We start from the raw sequence: 21,298 nt of genomic DNA on the forward strand, positions 1-21,298 counted from the left end.
CCCATCCCCTCGTTGGTAAATGTCCACCCAAACGGCATTGGCCCAAAGCAAGGCCTGAAAGCCTGCCATAAGACTAAAGCACCTTCCAGCAGGGACCCACAGAAAAGGATCAGAAACAGTCAGACAAGTCTGAGTGGAAAAGAGCAAAATCAAAATCAAGATAAAAGCTGCCACAGACTTCTCAACCACATTTGTTTCAACCAGTCCATGACCAAAAGGCAAGTGCAGTTTTTTTTTACATGTCGTTCTGCTCCACGTGCCTCCTTCAGTTCTCCTTCTGGCTCTCCATCTTGCTTCCTTCAATGCCACTCTCCTCTCCAGCTACTTCTCCTCCCTGCTCAGCTCCACCCTCCTGTGAGTGGGGCAGGGAACCTGGAAACCCCCTTTTTCCTGGGCACCACCCTCTTACCAATCATTCCTTCTGACTTATTTCACTTAGCATTATCCATGTTGCTGCAAATGGCATGAGTTTACCTTTTTTGATAAGAAAGCTGAGTGAAGGATCCTTAAAATACAAAAAGTGGATCTATCATATGATCCAGCAATTCCACTCCTGGGAATATACCCAGAGGACACAACAACACTAATTCAAAGGGAAACCTGCACTCCTATGTTTACTGCAGCACTATTTACAATAGCAAAGATATGGAAACACCCTAAATGCACCAAAACAGAGGAAAGGATCAAGAAGATGTGGTCTATATACACAATAGACTACAACCCAGCTCAAAACAGACATGATAGCTTAAAAACAGGATCAGAAGGCCTCAATGAGAAAGGAACCTTTGAGCAGAGACCTGAAGATAAGATAGTGGATTATGTGGTATCAGGAAAGAGCACTCCAAGGGAAGAGTGGATGGGCAGGTCTCAAGGTCAGAGTGAACTCTTGGGCTCTGCAGCTCCACCCTCAGGGACTCCTATTCCCAAAGCCTGCATGGAGGATGGCTGGTCTGCCGACATTTTCACCACATCCCAGTGATTCTGCAGCCTTGTCACCTCGTTTTGAAAATCTGAGCCGGGTCTGGTTTTTATGTTAACCTCACACCCCTTACTGGTTAGGCTTCATTTTTCTTTTTTCAAAAAGATTTATTTTTTATTTATGCATACAAGAACCTGGGTACAAGCCAGACGTGTGGGGGTGAGAGGATTCACCAGAGCCAGAGCAGGGAACAGAACAGGCAGACTGACAAAATACACTGCTGAGGGGAGCAGCGGGCAACAGGAGAGGTCTGCAGCACCATGTGGGATTCTCGCCGGCCAGCTGGGATCAAACCAGCACTGAAGACGCTGTGGGCAGCTTCACAGCATTGCGTTCAACTGCCTGCGCCACCAGGGGAGCCCCTCTTTTATTTATTTTTTAAGATTTATTTATTTATACATGCAAGAGCTGGGGTACAGGCCAGAGATTCGGTGGGGTGAGAGGAGTCACCAGAGACAGAGTGGGGAACAGAACAGCCAGACTGGCTGAAACACACAGCTGAGGGGAGCAGTGGGCGAGTCAGGAGAGGTCTGCCGCGCCATGTGGGTAGCTCCTGGCCGGCCGGGAATCGAACTCGTGCTGCAGAGGCGGCGGACAGCATCATAGTGCTGACACTTAACCCCTTGCGCCACTAAGAAGGCCTCTTTTATTCTCTTCATCCTGTATGTTTCTCTTTTACCACTTGTTCCGCGCTGCCTTTCACTGTGGGTATGTAGGTTCTCAGGCCCGCAAATCCTTCCAGAAGTCAGGAAGGGGAGTCTACTTTCTCAAACCTAGGGGGATGATCGTGTGCGTGCGTGTGAGTGTGTGTGTGTGTATGTGAATGTGTGTGTGCGGGCGCGCGCACAGTCACCAAGCAGTTGGCGGGGCTGGCCGTGGGTGGGGACCGGAGGGAGGAGACCAGGCCGGCGGGCAGGGGCAGGGGCAGGGGCAGGGGCAGGGGCAGGGGAGGCCGGCCAGGACCAGCGGGTGGCGGGCAGACACCGCCTCGCGTCACCGCCGAACGGCAGGGCGGCTCACAACTTTCCCAAGGCGCGCAGCTAGGGGTGCCTTGACTGCCAACGCCTCGGAGGTAACTCCTCGCTGGGGTCCACTTCCCTTATAGTAGGTTTGAGAGTCCGGCCGCATGTCCTAAGCTGGGGGCTGGACCCCAGGCGCGCGCCTCACTCCGGTTCGCAGAGGAGCGAGAGCGGAAGCCTTTTGGCCCTTCGGGGCCGCCGTCACGAGGGGGCGGGGCCCGGAAGGGAGCAGGATGGCGGCGCTGGGCAGTGACAGCGACGAGGATTTGGTCAGCTATGGGACGGGCCTGGAGCCACTGGAAGAAGGTGAGGGCCAGATAGGTCCCCGGGCCTGTGGAAAATAGGTCTGGGGACTAGGATTTAGGCCAAAAACGCACAGTCATGTGCCAGGCCACGTCCGATCAGGGGAAAGGCGGCCCTGCGCGCTGCGGGCTCTGGGAACAGCAACGAGCAAGGCGTGCGCTCTGCTGGCGGGTGATCACGTTCTGAAGGGAGGTATGGGAGACCCAAACGGATGGGAGATAGAAAAATGAAGAAACAGGCTTACGTGAGAGCGGAGCAGTGACCAGGCAATATCTTCCCTAGGCGAGGACCCTTGGAACAGAGGAAGGAACCAATTGTAGGAAGAGGTGGGGGAGGAGTATTTCAGGCAGAGGCAACAGCAAGTGCAGAGGCTCTGAAGTCGGACCCCTTTTGGTTAATTGTGGGACAAAAGGGCTAGATTGGGTGAAGCAGATGTCCGCGGGGGAGACTTTTAGAACATGATGTCAAAAGGGGATGAAGGAGTTCGATCTTACTTGGTATAGTAAGAGGGTTTGGATTTTATACCAAAGGTAGAGTCATTGGGGGCGTTTAACACTAGGGAACGGTGTCTTTTTTAAGGTTACTTTATCTTCACTTTTAAGAATAAGTGGGTTGGATGTGGGCAAAAGCAAAGCAGGGAGATTAGTAAAAAGAGGTCTGGAACTCATGATGCCTTGGACTGGAGTGTTAGCATTGGGAGTAGTAACTAGAAGTCTGGGTTCAGCTATACTTGTAGGCGGAGCTGATGGGCATGCTGGGTGTGCAGGCAAGGTGAAGCAAGGTTGTCTCCTGTGTTTCTGGTCTGACCCACATAATGACTTCGTTTGTTCAGAAAATGATACATTGAGCACTCAGTAAGGACTGATGTCTGTGCTTGTCCTGTGAGAAAGACAGGGGAAGCATGGAGTTACTGCTAGACCTGTTGGTGGGATCTTCATCCTATTTGACCACATCCTACCAGGTTGGTTACATGTCTTCTGGGACATTTCCACTGACCACAGTTCTAGTCCCTAGAAATAGTTTTGATCATTAGAAACTTCTACTGGATATTTGTCTTGTTTCTACCCTGTTTATAAATGAGAGAAACACTGGTATCCTGAAAGCTTCTTGTGTTTGAACACAAACCTTATATTTCCTCTAAGACATCTCTGTACCATATTCAATATCTTCAGTTTTCTAATAAATTCAGTTTAAAGACCCCTCAACCCTAACTTGTCAGAGTCTTTCTCTAAGTATGGGACCAGGGTGTGGGTAGAGCTGGGCTATCACTAGTATTTCTCTCTTTCTAGACTGATTTATCTCATACAGCCTAAGATCACATTAGTTTTATTGGCAAACATTCCTCTGATCGTGAAGAATTTACTGACAAAGATCCTTTACTTGAGGAGCATCAAATCTAGTTGGAAACAAAAATACAAGGTTTACAAGTGCTAAAAGATGTAGGAAATAGCTTGCACAAGCTAATAAGGAAGACTGAACAGGCAAGGTGGAATCCACTGAAAACTGGTCAGAATTTAGCTATATAGGAAGAGGATTAGGGTTAAACATGCATGGGTGGAGATTATTATCACATTAGATAGCTTTCATATTTCTATATTTCTGGTCTCACAGTTGTTTCCTTGTAAAGTAAAAACAAATCATCAACTATTTGACCCTATTTTTCTAATTCTTCCTGTTTTGATGGTGCACAGAATCTGAAATGAAGTTTCGTGGTCTGACCATGTTTTTGAAAGGGAAGGACGGGACATTTGGGTTTTTTTTTTACATGTATAAAAGTATATTTTTATTATAAGTTTTACATCATAATTTTCATAAAAATGAAGGGAAATTTCTAATGACAGATTCAGACAAAGATTTCAGCTTCATAATACCATTATAGTTTGAACCTTCTGCAAGTCCTGGGGAGCATGCACTGAATGTGCAAAGCAGCTTCCTACAGGATGGCTGACACCTGGTTGCCATCCCAGAGAAGCCATTGGTGGACAGAGATTCTTCTTCCACTCTCTTTTGTCTGTGATGCTGGGCCCTCTTCCATGTGGAACTGCTCCTGCCACATACATTCGTTGGGTGCTCTCACAGACAAATTCGGAAGGGACAGTTGATTTGCAGATATTTTTTCCTGACCTAAAATCATCCTTTAACTTATTAGCATGAGACATTTTTGAAAATTGATTGATTCGTTCTTTCCGAAACACTTTAAAGTTTAAATACACTCTGAGTACATTTTACAATATAACATGCTAGACCAATAATCACTTTACTTTCTGCTTTGAAGTTTTAGTGGCAGGTTAGACAAACATTGGTAAAGGAGGGACTCCACACCTTAATTAAAGTGGCTGGCCCTCATAGAAAGGTTTATTGGTTAAGACACAGTGGCTAGAATATCACACCTAGACCCAAAGGCATATCAGCCCTCTGATCTGGAAGGAAAGAATATGGACATTTAGCTGCTCTTGCCTTAGTTACTTTCACTTGGCTTTAGAATACTTCTCATCTCCAGCTCATTCTGTTCTTGGATTAATTTTTGGACCATTTTCCTTCTACCTGATGCTCCCACTTAAAACTTCATGCATCCCATCACCCACATTACGTACCACACACCCCACAGCACATGTTCCAGAACCTCTACACGGTCTGCCCTTCGAGTTCCATCTTCAACCCCTTCCTTGTCCTCAGTCAGATGATTATTTCTCAAAACACCTAACATTACTCTTTTAGACCTCCTGTTTACTGATGGGAGCAAATGCTTCTATTGGGAATTTCGTCCCTATCTGCAGCTATCAAAGTCCACTCATTTCCAGGGTGAGCATGATGTTGTGGTCCTTACACGTTGTCAAGAGTTCCTGGATATGCCGCTCTTCTCTCTTGGGTTCTGAGCACCTGGAAGTAGGGCTGGACTTGTGTTTAGTGTTCCTCACCCAGGGTCTAGAACAAGACTGCTTCCGAGGCCCACAGTCATCTTTTGTTCCCAAACTAAGTAAAGGACAGTATCCTTTGGGTTACTGTCAGAGTTAAGATCTGATTTCAACTTCATGCTTATTAGTTGTAAGGCTTAGGGCAGTTACATAAACAGACCATCCTTATCAGGCTATGATAAATAGGATAAAAGGCATGAAAGGAGGGGATTAGTTCTTATTAGCAGCAATAATTATAACAGGGCCTGCTGAAATGCCGCCTCCTCCCTGAAGCTTTCCCATGCTGTGGTTATAGTGGCGCCTGCTTAGGATCCCTGAGGGACCTCATTGACCCTCATTGTCTGCTGTCACAGTTCCCCTTAGCTGTCTGCAGCTCTTGTATCTCCTTCCCTATCAGGAACACCTCAAGACCAGAGTGAGAACAGCACCCAGCATTGGCAGTACCCACCCTCTCTCACCTTAACCCACTGGTCTCAATTGCGGTTTGTCTCCTAGGGGACATTTGGCAAGTCTGGAGACCTCTTTTGTTGCCATGATTGAGGGGCAGGGTGCTACTGGCGTCTAGTTCTATAAAGTAGTAATCTGCAAAACTTCCTATAGTGCACAAGACTGTCTCTGACACAGAATTATCTAACACAAACTGTCAAATAGTGGTGAGGTGGAAAAATCCTGCTTAGCCAGGAATCATGCCAGATGTCTGCACAGTAGGGGAGTGTGTGTGTGCTATTTCTAAGAAATGGTGAAAATCGGGCCTCTCTGGTGGCGCAAGGGGTTAAGCACTGCACTTTGAGGCGATCCGCAGCCTCTGTAGGAGTTCAACCTGGGCAGGCCAGGGAGATTCCTACATGGCGCAGCAGACCTCCACTGTCGCGCCCACTGCTCCCCTCAGCAGTGTGTCTCAGTCAGTCTGCCTGTTCTGTTCCCCACTCTGTCTTTGCTGAATCCTTTCATCCCCGCATTTCTGGCCTGTACCCCAGCTCTTATATGCATAAATAAATCTTTAAAAAAAAAAAAAAAAGATGGTGAAAATCTTGGATTTGGGACCTAAATTGTTATTCACTTCTTTAGAGTGAAATAAAATTGTCTCTGATATTAACTGAGCTCTACTATGGCCAGACACTGTGCTCAGCAATCCGCGTGTGGTACTCAGTCCTGGGCTCCACCATACAAGGTGGGCTCTGTTACTGTGCTAATGTCACAGTTGTGGAGGTTGAGCCTTAGGGAGACCAAGTAACTTGCCAGAGATCACAGAGCTAGCAAGAGGTATTGCAGGGGGGATTTAAACCCGGATCTCCAGGTCTTTGGAACCTGAGATCTTGACTGCTATGTTGTGGGTTTTTACTCCAGCCATGGCCTAAAGACTTCACAAACTACAAAAATTGAGGATTTTTGAGGCCAGACCCTCCTTTACTTTTTGTCCTATTTTCTAGATTGTTTTGTCACATTATTGCTGAAGGTGTCAGAGCAAGAGACTGGGTAGGCTGCAGTGTCTCTTGCTCACAGCCTGGACAGTGGCCTGGGCAGCCAAGCCAACATTCTCCACATCCCAGCACCTAAGGCCAGAGCTTGGCCACCTCAGTCACTCTCCACAGACAGTTTTTACTTTAAAATAATCAAAATTTTGAATGGGAGTTGATCAACTTAGGCAATAATTTGTGTCATAGTATCCAGAAACTTTAAATTTAAGGGATTTTTCAGCTAGGCTAGAATGTTGTAAATTCTTTTTTGCTTGTGTGATGATTTAACACAGTCCTTTATGACAAAGCAGGAACAGGAGTAAGTGTAAGAAAAGTAACTGGAATCAGGAGATTCCTGGAATAATGATACTCTTAAGATATAGGGGAAATGCACAATGCCTAAGGAAGAATGTTAGAGTCAGGGATGCTATGAAGTTCTAGAAGTGATAGAGAAATGTTCCTTTGTTGCCAGCCTCTGTATGCCACCTGCTACCAGCAGCTTGCCCGCTTCACTGCCAGCAGACTCTGTTGCTTGAAACCCCCCACCCCCCACCATGTAATTCAGTTTCATAATGGAATTTTGTAGGGAAGTCAACCCACTTTCACAAAAACATTTTTAATATAAATAAGATATCTATAATTATCTTAGAACTATAAAGAAGCTTGACAAAATTTATTATCATTGGAACTACATAAGCTAGTAAGGTCTAGGAATAGCAACTTAATTAAAATTGATATAAGACATGAACAGTTCATTCTGTTTAAGAAATGACATTTTTGGGGCCTCCTGCCTGAGTTTGATTCCCAGCCAGGGAGCTAACCCACATATGGTACAGCAGACCTCTCCTGTCTTGCTCGTTGCTCCCCTCAGCAGTGTTCAGGAGCTCTGCCTGTTTTGCACCCCACTCTGTCTCAGGTGAATCCTCTCACCCCCTGAACCTCTGGCCTATACCCATTTCTCCTATGCAAAAAAAAAAAAAAAAGAGTTATTTTCCTTGAACCCTTTCTAACAACCATCCCCTGCTCTCTTTCATTCAAAATATTTTTTTTCAGGTGCAAGACCAAAGAAACCAATTCCTCTTCAGGATCAGACTGTCAGAGATGAAAAAGGAAGGTATAAACGATTCCACGGAGCCTTTAGTGGGGGTTTCTCTGCCGGGTACTTCAATACAGTTGGCTCAAAAGAAGGTATGATTCTCCTACTTACAGATATTATACTGCTTAAGTAAATGACTGAAATATCCTAAGATTTCCCTTCCACCCACCCCTGCTCCCCTTTTAAAAACGTCTTCTTTAAACAGGCTAGTGCATACAAGGCAGTCTCCTGGGCTATTTGGAATGTTTCCAGAGTCAACATGTGTGTTCATTGATTACAATGAATAATACCTGAAGCTGAAAGAATTTTCTTTTACTTTCGAAAAAGTAGATAACATTCTAACCAGATAATTAAGTGAGAAGGATGACTTCTTTTTGTATGGTATCTTGCCACGCAAAGTGTTGTCATAGTGGTTCGCTCTTGTGATGACTTCTCATGTGTTGCAGTGACTCAGGAAGGCAGGTGTCACAAGGCCATGGGGAGTTTGAGCTTCTTTCTCCTGACCTTGGGGCCTCCAGCATCACTTGTTAGTATGTACTCTCACCTGGACAAAACACAATTAAAACAATTAAAATTTTGGCATTATGTAATATAATAAATTCAGTATTATTTAACAGAAACTGGAAAAAAATGGTTTAATATATCTCATATGTGAATAGACAATGAAATGATTAACTCACATAGCAATAATTAAGAATAAGGTGGGGGACCTCCCTCGTGGCCTAGGGTTATGTCTCAGCACTATCACCTCTACTGCCTGAATTCTATCCCCAGCCAGGAAGCTGACCCACATGGCACAGCAGACTTCTCCTGTCTCGCCCCCTGCTCCCCTCAGCAGTGTATTTCAGTCACTCTGCCTGTTCTGCCCATCACTCTGTCTATGGTGAATCCTCTCACCCCCCATACTTCTGACCTCCACCCCAGTTCTTCTACACACACGCACACACACACACACACACACAAGAATAAGGGGGGCCCAATCTTTTATATAGTTTTAAAAAATTGCTTGCATACAACAATAGTCAAACAAAAATGAAAAGCCATGCAAGAAAGAAAGGATGCATGTAAGAAAACTAATTGGGGTAAATAACATGGTTAATACTCAATATCCAGAATGTGAAAAGATCAGTTCAATGAACAGTTGATCAAACAGGTCACGCCACAGGAGACAGCAATGATATATGGAATATTCAGCTTTATAAGAAAAGCAGGTTAAAGTCACTAAGGCCCTATGAGCACAGCACACTTATTAAAATGTTAAAAATGACAGTAGGGGGCCTCCTTGGTGGCACAAGGTATTAAGTCTCAGCACTATGAGACTATCCATAGCCACTAGAGCATGAGTTCGATCCCCGGCCAGAGAGCTGACCCACATGGCACAGCAGACCTCTCTTATCTCATCCGCTGCTCCCCTCAGCAGTGTATTTCAGTAGATCTGCCTGTTCTGCTCCCCACTCTATCTCTGGTGAATCCTCTCACTCCCACACCTCTGGCCTATACCCCAGCTCTTGTATGCATAAATAAATAAATCTTTTTTAAAAAAAGGCAGTAGGGTTTCTGAAGAAAGAAGTACACTAATACTGATTGTTATAATTATAGCTATGTTTATGACTAAAAAGTAAGACCAGCTTAGGTGATTAATCAGGTAGATTGTGATATGTTAATACACTGGACTGTCTCTTTACCATTAGGAGTCACAGATTCAAGAACTAGGTAGAAATAGGGCAAAGACTAAAATCCAAAGCAGAGGAAAGTGCTAGGCCCAAGGGTATTGCTAGCAAGAGCTGATCCTCATGCTCCTGGGGTGTTTCCCACACTGGCCCTGAAGCCTAATGTCCCACTGCCCCATCAGGAGTAGATCTGTCTCATTGTCAGTTCTGCAGGACTCTTATAGATCAGAAAAAAGGTATGTTACTCTAAGAAAAAACTAAAAATGCTGATCTTAGAGAATTATAGTCATACTTGACCTCCAGAGCATTCTCACATGCTTGGTGATCAGGAGCCAGAAGCAAGGGTGCTAGTTTTAGGACTGGTGTTCAATAGAATTGGGAACGTGGTATGATCACTGCCTCCCCTTAAGCCAGGTGGAGTTCTTGGGCCAGGGCAATGGTGCCTGCATTTCTTCTGTCATTCTCTCTCTGGTTCTAGATATTCTGGAGGAATCATGCCAGACTAATGCATCTTGACATGTTATTTCTTTGATGTGTTAGTGCAGGTTGCTGGCCTGCTGGTCTGAGTGGACCTGCTTTTCAAGGTGACCTGATGACATCTTTCTGTTCAGATCTACTTGTGTTCCTGTCACAGTTTAACTTTCATTGTATAATATGATTTCTCTTGGTTCTAACTTATTTTTAAAAAAAAATTATTTTTATTTATGTATACAAGAACTGGGGTGTAGGCCAGCGGTACAGGGTGGGGGGGTGAGAGGATTCACCAGGGACAGAGTGGGGAACAGAACAGTGACTTGTGATATAATGGCTGCTGATAGGTTGATAGTGCTGAGACTTAACCCCTTGCACCACCAGGGAGGCCTGGTTCTAAATTCTTATGGGGAAACCTCCCTGAATCCACTTAGTCCTGACAACAGAGGATGTGGAAATTAGTTAGAAGTTTATGTGGAATAATTTTCTGAACAGCAAGATGGGATGTAACTTAGAATTCGTAGTTATTGGGGATTTCAGGTCATTACTCAGTTAAAAACCAAAACACTATCTGGTATTATAATGTTTTAAGGAGCCCCCCCTGGTGGCACAAGGGGTTAAGTGTCAGCAGCAGGAAAGTATCCATAACTACTGCAGCACAAGTTTGATCCCCAGCCAGAGAGCTGACCCACAAGGCACAGCAGACCTCTTCTGTCTTGCCTGCTGTTCCCCTCAGCAGTGTATTTCAGTAGATCCACCTGTTCTGCTCCTCACTTTGTCTCTGGTGAATCCTCACACCCCACACCTCTGGCCTGTATCCCAGTTCTTGTATGCATAAATAAATAAATAAATAGATAGATAGACAGATAAATAAATAAATAATTTTTAAAATAATGTTTAAAATTCTTCTTTCAAGGATGGACACCCTCGACCTTTGTGTCTTCACGACAGAACAGAGCAGACAAATCTGTCCTTGGTCCCGAAGATTTTATGGATGAAGAGGTGGGTGTGCAAAGCTTTAACTGCCAGCTAGCTGCAGCATGTATAATTGGTTGTCAGAGCCTTTACTCTCCCTAGAAAGATTGATGTATAATTTCCTCTTTGTGAGGCTTTCTGCCTTAGGTCATTCACCGGAATAGTCTTTTACGCTGGGTCAGTTTCTAAAGTGAAGCAGTAAGGGGAAAACCATGCACAGGCTTTGCAAAGCCACAATTGCCCCAAAGTGCAGTGTCCATGGAGCTGAGTCCGCAGCCCCCACAGTGCACACTGCAGATTGAGGACCAACAGTAGCTAGACTAGAGAAGGGCATGAAAGGAGGCCTGGTGCTGGCCTCCGAGCATGTCTTTGAAATGACATGACTCTAACTTCTTAGGGGTGAATGGGAGTGGGAAGGGGGCTCCAAAGGGGTCCTCCTAGCCTACAGGATGTGCTCCATTTTGTTTCAGAATGCAACTTCTGTTATCTCAAAATCTGGTCATGGATTCATTTGTTTCTAAGAGTAGATAAAATACTTAAATCCGCTGCTTTAGGCTGCAGGCAAGAGGTACAGGGAGGTCCCTTTCCTATTTGACTAGCATAATCTATAAGGAAACACAGCTCATGCACCAAAAGTCCAGATGCAGTGAGGCCCCAGCTTGTCTCCTCTGAGTCACCTGCATGTCAACTTGTCCTTACACCAGCTCGTCTTGCAGCGCTAGCACCAGGTGGCTGCAACAGTGCCAGGCCACACATCCAGGATGCCATTATCCAGTGGATGGAAGACCTTCTTCTGGCTCTTTCTTCTGAAAAACCATTCACATAATTAGTATGGTGGATTTTCTCTCAAATCTGCTTGGGCAAATTGCTTTATAGGCCCATTCTCAAAAGCAATTCCTAGCAAATGAAATGGGATCAAAATGACTGCCTTAGATGAGATATGAACTGCTTTAGTCCCTGACATTGCTCCCCAGCTCCCCATCCAGGTCCCAACATACACCCACACCAGGGAGGACACTACTCCTGAAATGCATGTCCCTGCAGGGGAAGGCAGTGCCTGGGCCAAGGAAAGCCTGGCTTTGTTGAATGACGTAGAAGGGGCAGCCACAGTGTCTGCACCAGTAAAGGCAAACGCACTTATCTCCAGGCCTGGCGCCTGGGTGCTCACAGATACTTGCAAACTGTGACTCTAAGGTTTGGCCCTTTCATGCTGACCTTTGAAATTTTGTTTGAGAAGGACTGGGCAATTGCTCACTATAAAAAGAATTACTTCCTGTCTTCCTGGCTTACCGTGCCTGTTGTGGCCTCACTGAGTCTCTGTTCTCTGCCTCTGGCCTTAGCTTAGGTGACTGTTCCCAAGTCAGTGTGTAAAATCATTAGCCCTGCTGATCCATCACTAGATTTTATGGTTTAACTAATGTTTCAAAAAGAAATAAAGCTCTATGATATGATATGGTCAGTCACTTTCCAAATAATGTAAATGATTGTTTGAAAATTTTTTTTAGGATCTTAGTGAATTTGGGATAGCACCTAAAGCAATAGTGACCACAGATGATTTTGCTTCTAAAACCAAAGATCGAATACGAGAAAAGGCCAGACAGTTAGCAGCAGCCACTGCCCCTATTCCTGGAGCCACTCTGCTCGATGACTTCATAACACCAGCGAAGTAAGAAGAATTTGATTCTGACTTTTCTGATCTTGGCCCCACTGCTTTATATATGAGGGTTTTCTTACTTATGGATGATTTGGTTACAAATTGGAGAAAGCTCACACTTGCTTGAGTGCAAAGGGGGGTTTTTCCAGAAAGATCTTGCACTGTCATCACAGGAAGCGCTCTAGAGCTCCAGGCACTGGCTGTGCTGCTGAGGCTCATGGAGGCAGCAGAGCTGTTAGGAAGTGGGCTGACTCCTTCCAAGACTCAATGGTGCTTTCCTGCCGCCTCTCATCCCTCTCTACAACCCTCCTTGTTATGCTTTTGGCACATGGCCTGCTGTGGCGGCTGAGACAGTCATAGTTTCCTGGGCCATATGTGACAAGGACCAACTAGAATCCCTATGTGACCATTGCCAAGGCCCAGAGTAGGCATCTGATGGACCCCAGGCCTACACCCCAAGTCTACTCAGCTCTGACCAGAATAGGAGGGCCATGCATTTCAAATGTGGATGGGGAAGAGGGCTCGGGCTCAAGTGTATGAGCTGTCAGGAAGTCAAAGGCCGCTTGTTTCCCACTGCTCTAGTTTTATAAGGAAGTTCATTTTCAATGCCTTGATATCCTAGATTATCTGTTGGTTTTGAATTACTGAGGAAAATGGGTTGGAAGGAAGGACAAGGAATTGGTCCTCGTGTAAAGAGAAGACCACGCCGACAGAAACCTGGTATGTGTACTCGTCATTCGTTTTACCGCTTGCTTCTTAAGGACTACGCATTTCTGGAAGTAAAATTGCAGGGTCAAGTGCACGAAGTTGAAGGCTTTTTGTGAGTAGTAAACAATAGCTTTCTGGGAGGATTGTGCTTGGTTATGTTCCCACCAGCATGTACAGTGCTTGCCGTAAAAGCTGCTGTTTTTTACTCTTGCCAAAACTGTGTCACTGTTTAGCCTGATTATTCCCTCTTTACTCCTTGTTCTTTGTCTCCGGCCAGGAAGTGAACTCTTGGGGGCAGCGATCTTTTCTTTCAGGTTCTCCGGTTCTCCGTGGGGCCCGGCAGGACTGCTTACTCACTGAATGCCTCAATGGCAGAGTGTAGGTGGGACAGGGGCTGGTGGAAAGCAATCCCGACTCCTCAGTCTCCCACCCGAGAACTGTAGCGCCTTTTACGAGCGAGGTGTGTGCGGCTGGAGAGTGTCAGCAGGGCAGGTTTCTGTTCACTCATGACTAATGTGTTTGAAATCTCTTATAGATCCCGGAGTGAAAATCTATGGCTGTGCCTTGCCCCCTGGAGGCTCGGAAGGCTCGGAGGTATTACTAGAATGACTCACCTTCTTGGGTTTAGAAAGATGTGTTGTTAGATGAATGTGAAGTTTAGGGTCAGAAACAATTGTATAAGTCAGGTTGCATTACAGTGAAACGCCCGTACCTGACACTCCTCATTCTGTCCAGCAATGTATCCACAACACACCAGCGCCACAGATAACCAAGTCTGCTCAGATTCTTATTGGAGCTGTTAATATCAATTGCTCATGGACTTGATTTAGTCACTTGTAAGAGCATAAATGAAAGTTTGGTCATTGTTCTGTTTGGAATTAATCAATGCATTTGAAAATAGTCTTTTGTGGACTGACTTGCATCAGGCGGTGACTCACCATCATTCTACTTTTTCTGTATTGGAGATAGGATGAAGATGATGACTACCTGCCAGAAAATGTGACCTTTGCACCGAAAGATGTCACACCTGTGGATTTCACACCTAAAGATAATGTACACGGACTGGCTTACAAGGGCCTGGACCCTCACCAAGCACTGTTTGGAACTTCAGGAGAACATTTTAATCTTTTCAGCGGGAGATTTGAGAGCGGCAGCAATCTTCTTGAAGATGTTGGAGTGAATCAAGGAAGAAAACTGGGGATTTCAGGCCAGGTAGAAGTGTTTCTGTGGTAAACGAGAACCACTGACAAGTGAGAATACTTTCCTTATTGTATTCGCCACAGCAGAGACTCATTGTTCGTTGACTGTACAAACACTCCAGTGGGGTTATGTTTTCCTTAGGGTCTTTTTTGAAGACAGGTAAACACACCTTCCTGATTCCGATATGTGCTCCTGAGACCCTGTGACCTAATATTCCGGCTAGTGTTTGTGTGTTCCCGGGAGTCAGCCTGCTTTCCCACACCCGCATGGGGCTGAGCAGAAAACCACACTAGCCCTTTGATTTACATAACAGTTGAATGCCTTTCCAAGTTCAAATCCAAGTTTCTACCTCTTAGACTATGTCCTCAGCTGTGCACCCTAAGTCTGGAGCAGAGGTGCACATTTTATTGGGAAGATTTGCTTTTTCACCTCGGGAGGAGAGGGAGAGTTTTTACTTATCACCTAGCTTCTCAAATTGATTCAGAGCTTCCTTCCTAAAACATATTTAGAAATTTTCATCATTACCTTTTTTTTTCCTAGACATTTTTTTTTTTAATTTATTTTTTTTGTTTATGCATACAAGAACTGGGTGCAGGCCAGAGGTGCAAGGGTGAGAAGATTCACCAGAGACAGAGTGGGGAGCAGAACAGGCGGATCACTGAAATACACTGCTGAGGGGAGCAGCAGGCGAGACCAGAGGTCTGCTGCACCATGTGGGTAGCTCCCTGGCTGGGATCAAACTCATGCCACAGTGGCTGCAGACAGCTTGATAGTGCTGAGACTTAGCCCCTTGTGCCATCAGGGAGGCCCAAGATATGTTTCCTCCCCCCAGTCCTTTTAATAAAAGGTGCTTGATGGAGGGGGTTTCCCACAAAGATGAGGCGTTCTTATAGCAGCTGTTAGGTAGCAGGAGTCTTCAGACCCTGGTCACCAATACCGGTTCTGGGCCACATTGATCAGCAAGCGAACATTCTGCCTTTCTCCTCTCAGAGACCCCCGTTTCTCCCCTGCACAGCTGCTTGGCTGTGCCCTCTGCTCTGTTTCCCCTGTCAGGGCCTAGATCCATGGCTACAGCCAGGACAGCCCAGCACAGGAGGGGGCATCGCCTTGTCACTATTTTCCAGAGGACTTGGGTCTGTTTGCTCATTTGAGGCTCCCATTGATTTTTGAAGGCTTTTGGAGTTGGTGCCCTGGAAGAGGAAGATGATGACATCTATGCCACGGAGACTCTGGCCAAGTATGACACTGTTCTGAAGGACGAGGAGCCTGGAGATGGACTCTATGGTTGGACGGCGCCCAAGCAGTATAAAAGTCACAAAGGTAATTCTGTGCCCTCACCTGGTGGAGGACCAAGTGTCCAGCTAGCAGGGTACAGGGACTAAAAGAGTGATGCTGGGGTGTCAACCTCTATGGGGGGACGGCTTGTTTGTCAGAGATGCAGGGTGAGAAGCAAAGTAGGGAGAGGAGAGGCCCAATGTGGGAAGTAAGAGTGGGATTAACCTGGGTGAAGGCCAAAGTCAACTGTCAAGGGGGAAGAGTAAGTGTGTGGACAGGTGCTCATGTTACAGGTCAGAGTTGGAAGTGGGTCAAAGGGAAGCACCCCCAGATTGAGGGACTAGGCGGGTGGCCAGGGGAGGCCAATTCAAGCAGGAGATCAAGACCAGGCTTGGGGAGCAGGTGGGAGGGGCACTGACAGCAGGTGGAGCTGGACACCCAGCCTGCATCATCACTGTAGTCCCTGGCTATTCGGGGCTCTTCTTGGGGTAGAAGATGGGCACCTCTCAACTCAGCTTGAGTTTCAAATTGGGGAACATAGTAATTCAGAACCTGTGGATCTAAGTAATATTTCCATTTTCCTTTCCAGATAAGGTGTAGGAAGGAGGCAGTGTGGAGTAGGTATTAGTAGCGTGTAATTCAGAGTCAATCACTTGGGTGTAGATGCCAGCTCCTTACTGCCCACCTTTGAGATTGGGGGCCCATCACTGGGCATCATTTGTAAAGTCCACTGTGAGGAATAGTGGCATCACTTGGAGTTTGGTATGTTACCTGCCCCAAAGATTAAATGGCAGATGTCCTTTGGTTATAGGAATAACCTGAATAAAGTGAGGAGGTAAGAGTGACATAAACAGGGCGTCCCTGGTGGAGCAGCGGTTGAGCGCTGGGTTGTGAAGCTGCCTACAGCCTCTGCAGCGCCGGTTCAATCCCCAGCTACCGGGCGAGGGTCCCACATGGCGCGCAGAGCTCTCCTGCCATCCACTGCTCCCCTCAGCAATGTATGTCTTGTCAGTCTGCCTGTTCTGCTCTCCCCTCTGGCTCTGGTGAATTCTCTCACCCTCCCGCGCTTCTGACTGTACCCAGTGCTTGTATAAATAGATAAATAAATCTTAAAAAAAAAAAAAGTGACATAAACAGTCTCTTCAGACATTTTTAGGTTTAGTCAGATAAAATTTGGTCCACCTCTTGTAAAATACATTTAAAACAGGGGCCTCCCTGGTGGTGCAGGGGTTGGGATCTCAGCATCATCAAGCTATCCCCAGCCACTGCAGCATGAGTTCGATCCCCGGCCAGGGAGGTGACCCACATGGTGGAGCAGACCCCTCCTGTCTCACCCGCTGCTCCCCTCAGCAGTGTATTTCAGTAGATCCACCTATTCTGTTCCCCACTCTGTCTCTGGTGAAACCTCTTACCCCCTGCACCTCTGACCTATACCCCAGCTCTTGTATACATCAATAAATCTTTAAAAAAATACATCTAGGGTCCTCCCTGGTGGCTCAAGGGATTAAGCACAGCACTATGAAGCAGTCCATAGCCTCTGCAGCACGAGTTTGATCCCCAGCAGGCCAGGGAGCTACCCACATGGCGCCGCAGACCTCTCCTGTCTTGCCTGCTGCTCCTGTCAGCAGTGTATTTCAGTCATTCTGCCTGATCTGTTCCCCCCACTCTATGTCTGGTGAGTCCTCTTACCTCCTGCACCTCTGGCCTATTCCCAAGCTCTTGTATGCATAAATAAATAAATATATCTTTAAGAAAATATACATCTAAAACATTTATGTTGAAATAATCGAAATAACGGAAGCATCATTCCCCTAAATGGTGCCTATCTCACCTTTCTAGAAGAGAGAAAGTAGGTGCCAAGCAGTTGCTAGAGGGAGTTTGCTCAGTGATTGTGAGTACAGACTTTGGAGAAGACTACCTAGACTCAGTACCAGCTCTCCCCATATATCAGCTGCATGTGGGCAAGCTGCTTCCCTCTCTGTGCCTCAGTGCCTGCTCTGGAAAGTGGCACAGCCACAGCACACCTGTCCTATGGAGATTTTAATGCACTTCAAGGGCTTAGAACGTGCCTTGCACACAGTGGGCACTCTGCCACCCACTGCCACCAAAAATCCCCAGATTTCATACAGGATGCTAGAAGGGTATGCGCCAAATTTTGGTAGGTGCCTCTTATTGCCAGTAATTAGGAGACATTTATTTTCTCCTCTTGGTTTGCCTATATTTTCAGATTTTTCTTCTGACACTATGTATTATTTTATGACTTAAAATACAATATAGAATATGATATAAACAGGTCATAATGAATTAATTTCTTATAGATTTAAATGAACACCTTGTTAATAATAGTAACTATATTGATACATTAACATGCACTATATTAGTAATATTACTGTAACATACTAATTATGTGATAACTGCTAATCTATAATAAACATACATATTTAAATCTGGCTTCTGGCCCGGATCTTTAGCTTTTATATAACACTTTTGCCCAGCTGATTGATTCCTTCCCCTCCCCCATCAAGCCTGGGCAGTGCCTCCCCAGTGCCGCCCAGTCTCCCTTACCCCCTCTCTGCTGTGCCCCCCTCTCACATCCCTAGTGTCACAACATCTATAGTTTTCACCTTATGGTTTTTCACTGAGTGAAGCTGTATTTACCCATCTCCAAGGCTGATTTTTAAATTGTTCTCATTTTTGTCCCATGATCAACAGAACTATAATAAATATTCTCACAGCTGCATCTTTATGCATATTTGTTGCTTATGTCTTCAGAACGAATTCATAAAACTGAAATTGCTGGATTTTAAAAAGGTGCGAAATTTGAAGAATATGAAATTGAATTTCAAGTCACCCTACAGAATTTTAGGAACTTCCAGAAGCTGGGCCAAAAATTCGACATGAATGGAAGCACAAAGAATGGTCTTGTGTGGGAGGGTAGTTCCTAGGGGTGCTGCATTAGATGCTGCTGAAAACCCAGAACTACCGCCCTGCTGGCCCCATGTGAGCCTGGGACCCGGCCATGGTAGTGGCTATGGTGGGTGTGTAGAGGAGCTTTTGGGTACAGAAGTGCAGTTTGTGCATATGGATTTTTGACATATTTGCTGTGCACAGGTGCTCCCTGAGTCAGTCTTTGTGGGTAATCCCTGGCTCCAATCAGGCTGCTGAGCATCCTCCTCCCAGAATCAGTGATCTCTTTCTCGTTAGAAATTCACTTAAGAGAAAAGACCAAAGTACCTTTTAGTTTATACTAAGGAGGGCCTCAATGGTGGCGCAAGGGGTTAAGACGCAACCTATGAAGCTATCCACAGCTTTGCAGCATGAGTTCGATTCCTGGCCAGAGAGCTGCCCACTTGGCACAGCAGACCTCTACTGACTTGCCCACTGCTCCCCTTAGCAGTGTATTTCAGTCACTCTGCCTGTTCTGTTTCCCACTCTGTCTCTGGTGAATCCTCTCACCCCCCCACCTCTGGCCGGTACCTCAGTTCTTATATGCATAAATAAATAATATCTTTAAAAAAATAATTTATACTAAGGGGAGATAACAGGCTGACTTGGTTGTTTTGCCCTGGGTACCTTATTTGGATAGTTGCTATAGAAACCAGGAGGCAGTCTCCAGTGGTTTTTCACCTGGTTTTAGAAATGACTCCCTCTCTTATTTTTATTTGCGGTGACATTGATTTATGACACTGTATATGATTCAGAGGAATGGGTTCACACCTCTTCAAATGTATGTCACTATACCGCACCCACCACCAAGCACCCATAGTCCTCTACCACAGACCACTGGGCCCACTCCACACCCTGTCTCTGCTTTCCCTGTGCCCTTATGGGCACCTCAATTCTTTTTTTAAAAAGATGTATTTATTTATGCATACAAGAGCTGGGGTGTAGGCCAGAGGTATGGGGGAGTGAGAGAATTCACCGAGGACAGAGTGGGGAGCAGAACAGGCAGATCTACTGAAATACACTGCTGAGGGGAGCAGCAGGTGAGCCAGGAGAGGTCTGCTGTGCCATGTGGGTCAGTTGCGTCATGTGCGTCAGCTCCCTGGCCAGGGATTGAACTCATGCTGTAGTGGCTGCCGATAGCTTCATAGTACTTGGACTTAACCCCTGGCACCACCAGGGAGGTCCCAGACCTCTGGGAGCCTCAGTTCTACACTCAGACTTCTAGATTTGTTATTGGTTTGGTCTGTCTGACCCTCTATTTTGGTTATCTATCATCCACATAATTAGCTATTTATAGGGAAAAAATAGAAATGACATTCTCACAGTTACACTTTTATTTTTATCCATACTTGTCTTCTTGATGGTTTTTTCTTGAGATCTTTTTTGGTGTCCTTTAGGTACTTTTTCTGTACATACCATGGAGGTACTACTTGGGCCAGAGCTGCCAGTCCCTGGCAACCTAGTCAGCCAAGGTATCGCCGGTGAGTTGGTGCCGGCTGGCACTGTCACTGAGTCAACAGAGGCGTGCCTTTCATTCTTCCCTTTTACTGCACTCTTTGCAATCACATGTGACATGTAGTGTTTATGTTCTTAGAGATAAGATGCTGACGTCTTTTTTCTTGATCTAATTTTTTCTGCTTCTCTAATTAATCATTTTGTAGAACCAGAGAAAGATCTTCGATACGTTGGCAAAATTTTGGATGGATTTTCCTTGGCCTCTAAACCTTTATCTTCTAAGAAAGTAAGACATTTTTTAAATAATTGGTGTAGCTGTTAAAATATCTGCTGCTTTGTAATTTAAGTTGTTGTATTAGCAGTTGAAAAGGTAAGTCAGTTCTGGTTATAAAAAGCAATAGCCCAGTTACTCTTGACCGTCCAGGAAAACGGTCTGTATTAGAAATGTCAGTCAATGTCCACATTGTATTCAAAACATCTAATTGTGAATGTTTTAAGTCTAAACCTCAAGGAAGTAGTTGTTCCCATTAAAATGAGTGACAGTAGAAGCTGATGGAGGAATGGAATTGATCTAATTCTAGGGATGATGTAGCGCAAGGCAAAGTAGAACACTTTCAAAGGGCCATAATTGCCCACAGGCCTGACTCCTGCACACTTTAGCTGGTCTAGCCAAGGTTACCCGGACTCCTTGTTGGCAGAACCAGGGAGGGAAGCTGTGTTCATGCAGGTCAAACCCATGGAGAACTCCACAGGCTTTTCCATAGTCCTGCTCTTATGAGATTCTGTGACAGTTCAGACCAAGCGGTGCTCTCCTACACCTGCCAGAGCCCTGGGCTCACAGGCGGGCCCTACATGTTAGTGAGTGCTAGTAGCTCAGGAGGGTCTCAGGTAGCGTCTGCCCTTTTGCCTTGTTGGCACCCCATCTTTAGACTGTTCCACAGTTTAATCAGATTTTTGTTTTTCATTCAGCAAACATTTGTTAAGTACCACTGTGGCTTGGCCTTTGGTTCTCCAGAACAAGGGAGGCCAGTGTAGCCCAAGATAGCACATTGGCTATTACAGTGGCTTGCTTTGTTTAACTGTGATAGTGTAACAGTGAGCAGAATGCATTTAGAGCAGCATTGGATGCATAATAAGCTGTTATCAATACTAGAAATGTCAAATAGCGTCAAAGA

General features: G+C 45.6%; 1 protein-coding gene across 1 annotated transcript in view; it reads left to right on the forward strand.

Annotated features, from left to right (window-relative positions):
* Positions 1-2,216: 2,216 nt before the first annotated feature.
* The window catches only part of GPATCH1 (G-patch domain containing 1), a gene marked incomplete at its 3' end in the record, with an annotated part of 39,768 nt that continues 20,686 nt past the window's right edge, over positions 2,217-21,298 (forward strand). Inside the window, exons 1-9 of the mRNA XM_084256794.1 lie at positions 2,217-2,304; positions 7,727-7,861; positions 10,827-10,912; positions 12,391-12,551; positions 13,162-13,259; positions 13,783-13,841; positions 14,217-14,459; positions 15,620-15,767; positions 20,330-20,409. Coding sequence (XP_084112920.1) covers positions 2,232-2,304; positions 7,727-7,861; positions 10,827-10,912; positions 12,391-12,551; positions 13,162-13,259; positions 13,783-13,841; positions 14,217-14,459; positions 15,620-15,767; positions 20,330-20,409 — 1,083 coding nt within the window. The 5' untranslated portion in view covers positions 2,217-2,231. The remainder of the gene's footprint in view (positions 2,305-7,726; positions 7,862-10,826; positions 10,913-12,390; positions 12,552-13,161; positions 13,260-13,782; positions 13,842-14,216; positions 14,460-15,619; positions 15,768-20,329; positions 20,410-21,298) is intronic.

Source organism: Talpa europaea, assembly GCF_964194135.1.
Source record: "Talpa europaea genome assembly, chromosome: 16".
NCBI classification, from domain to species: Eukaryota; Metazoa; Chordata; class Mammalia; order Eulipotyphla; family Talpidae; genus Talpa; species Talpa europaea.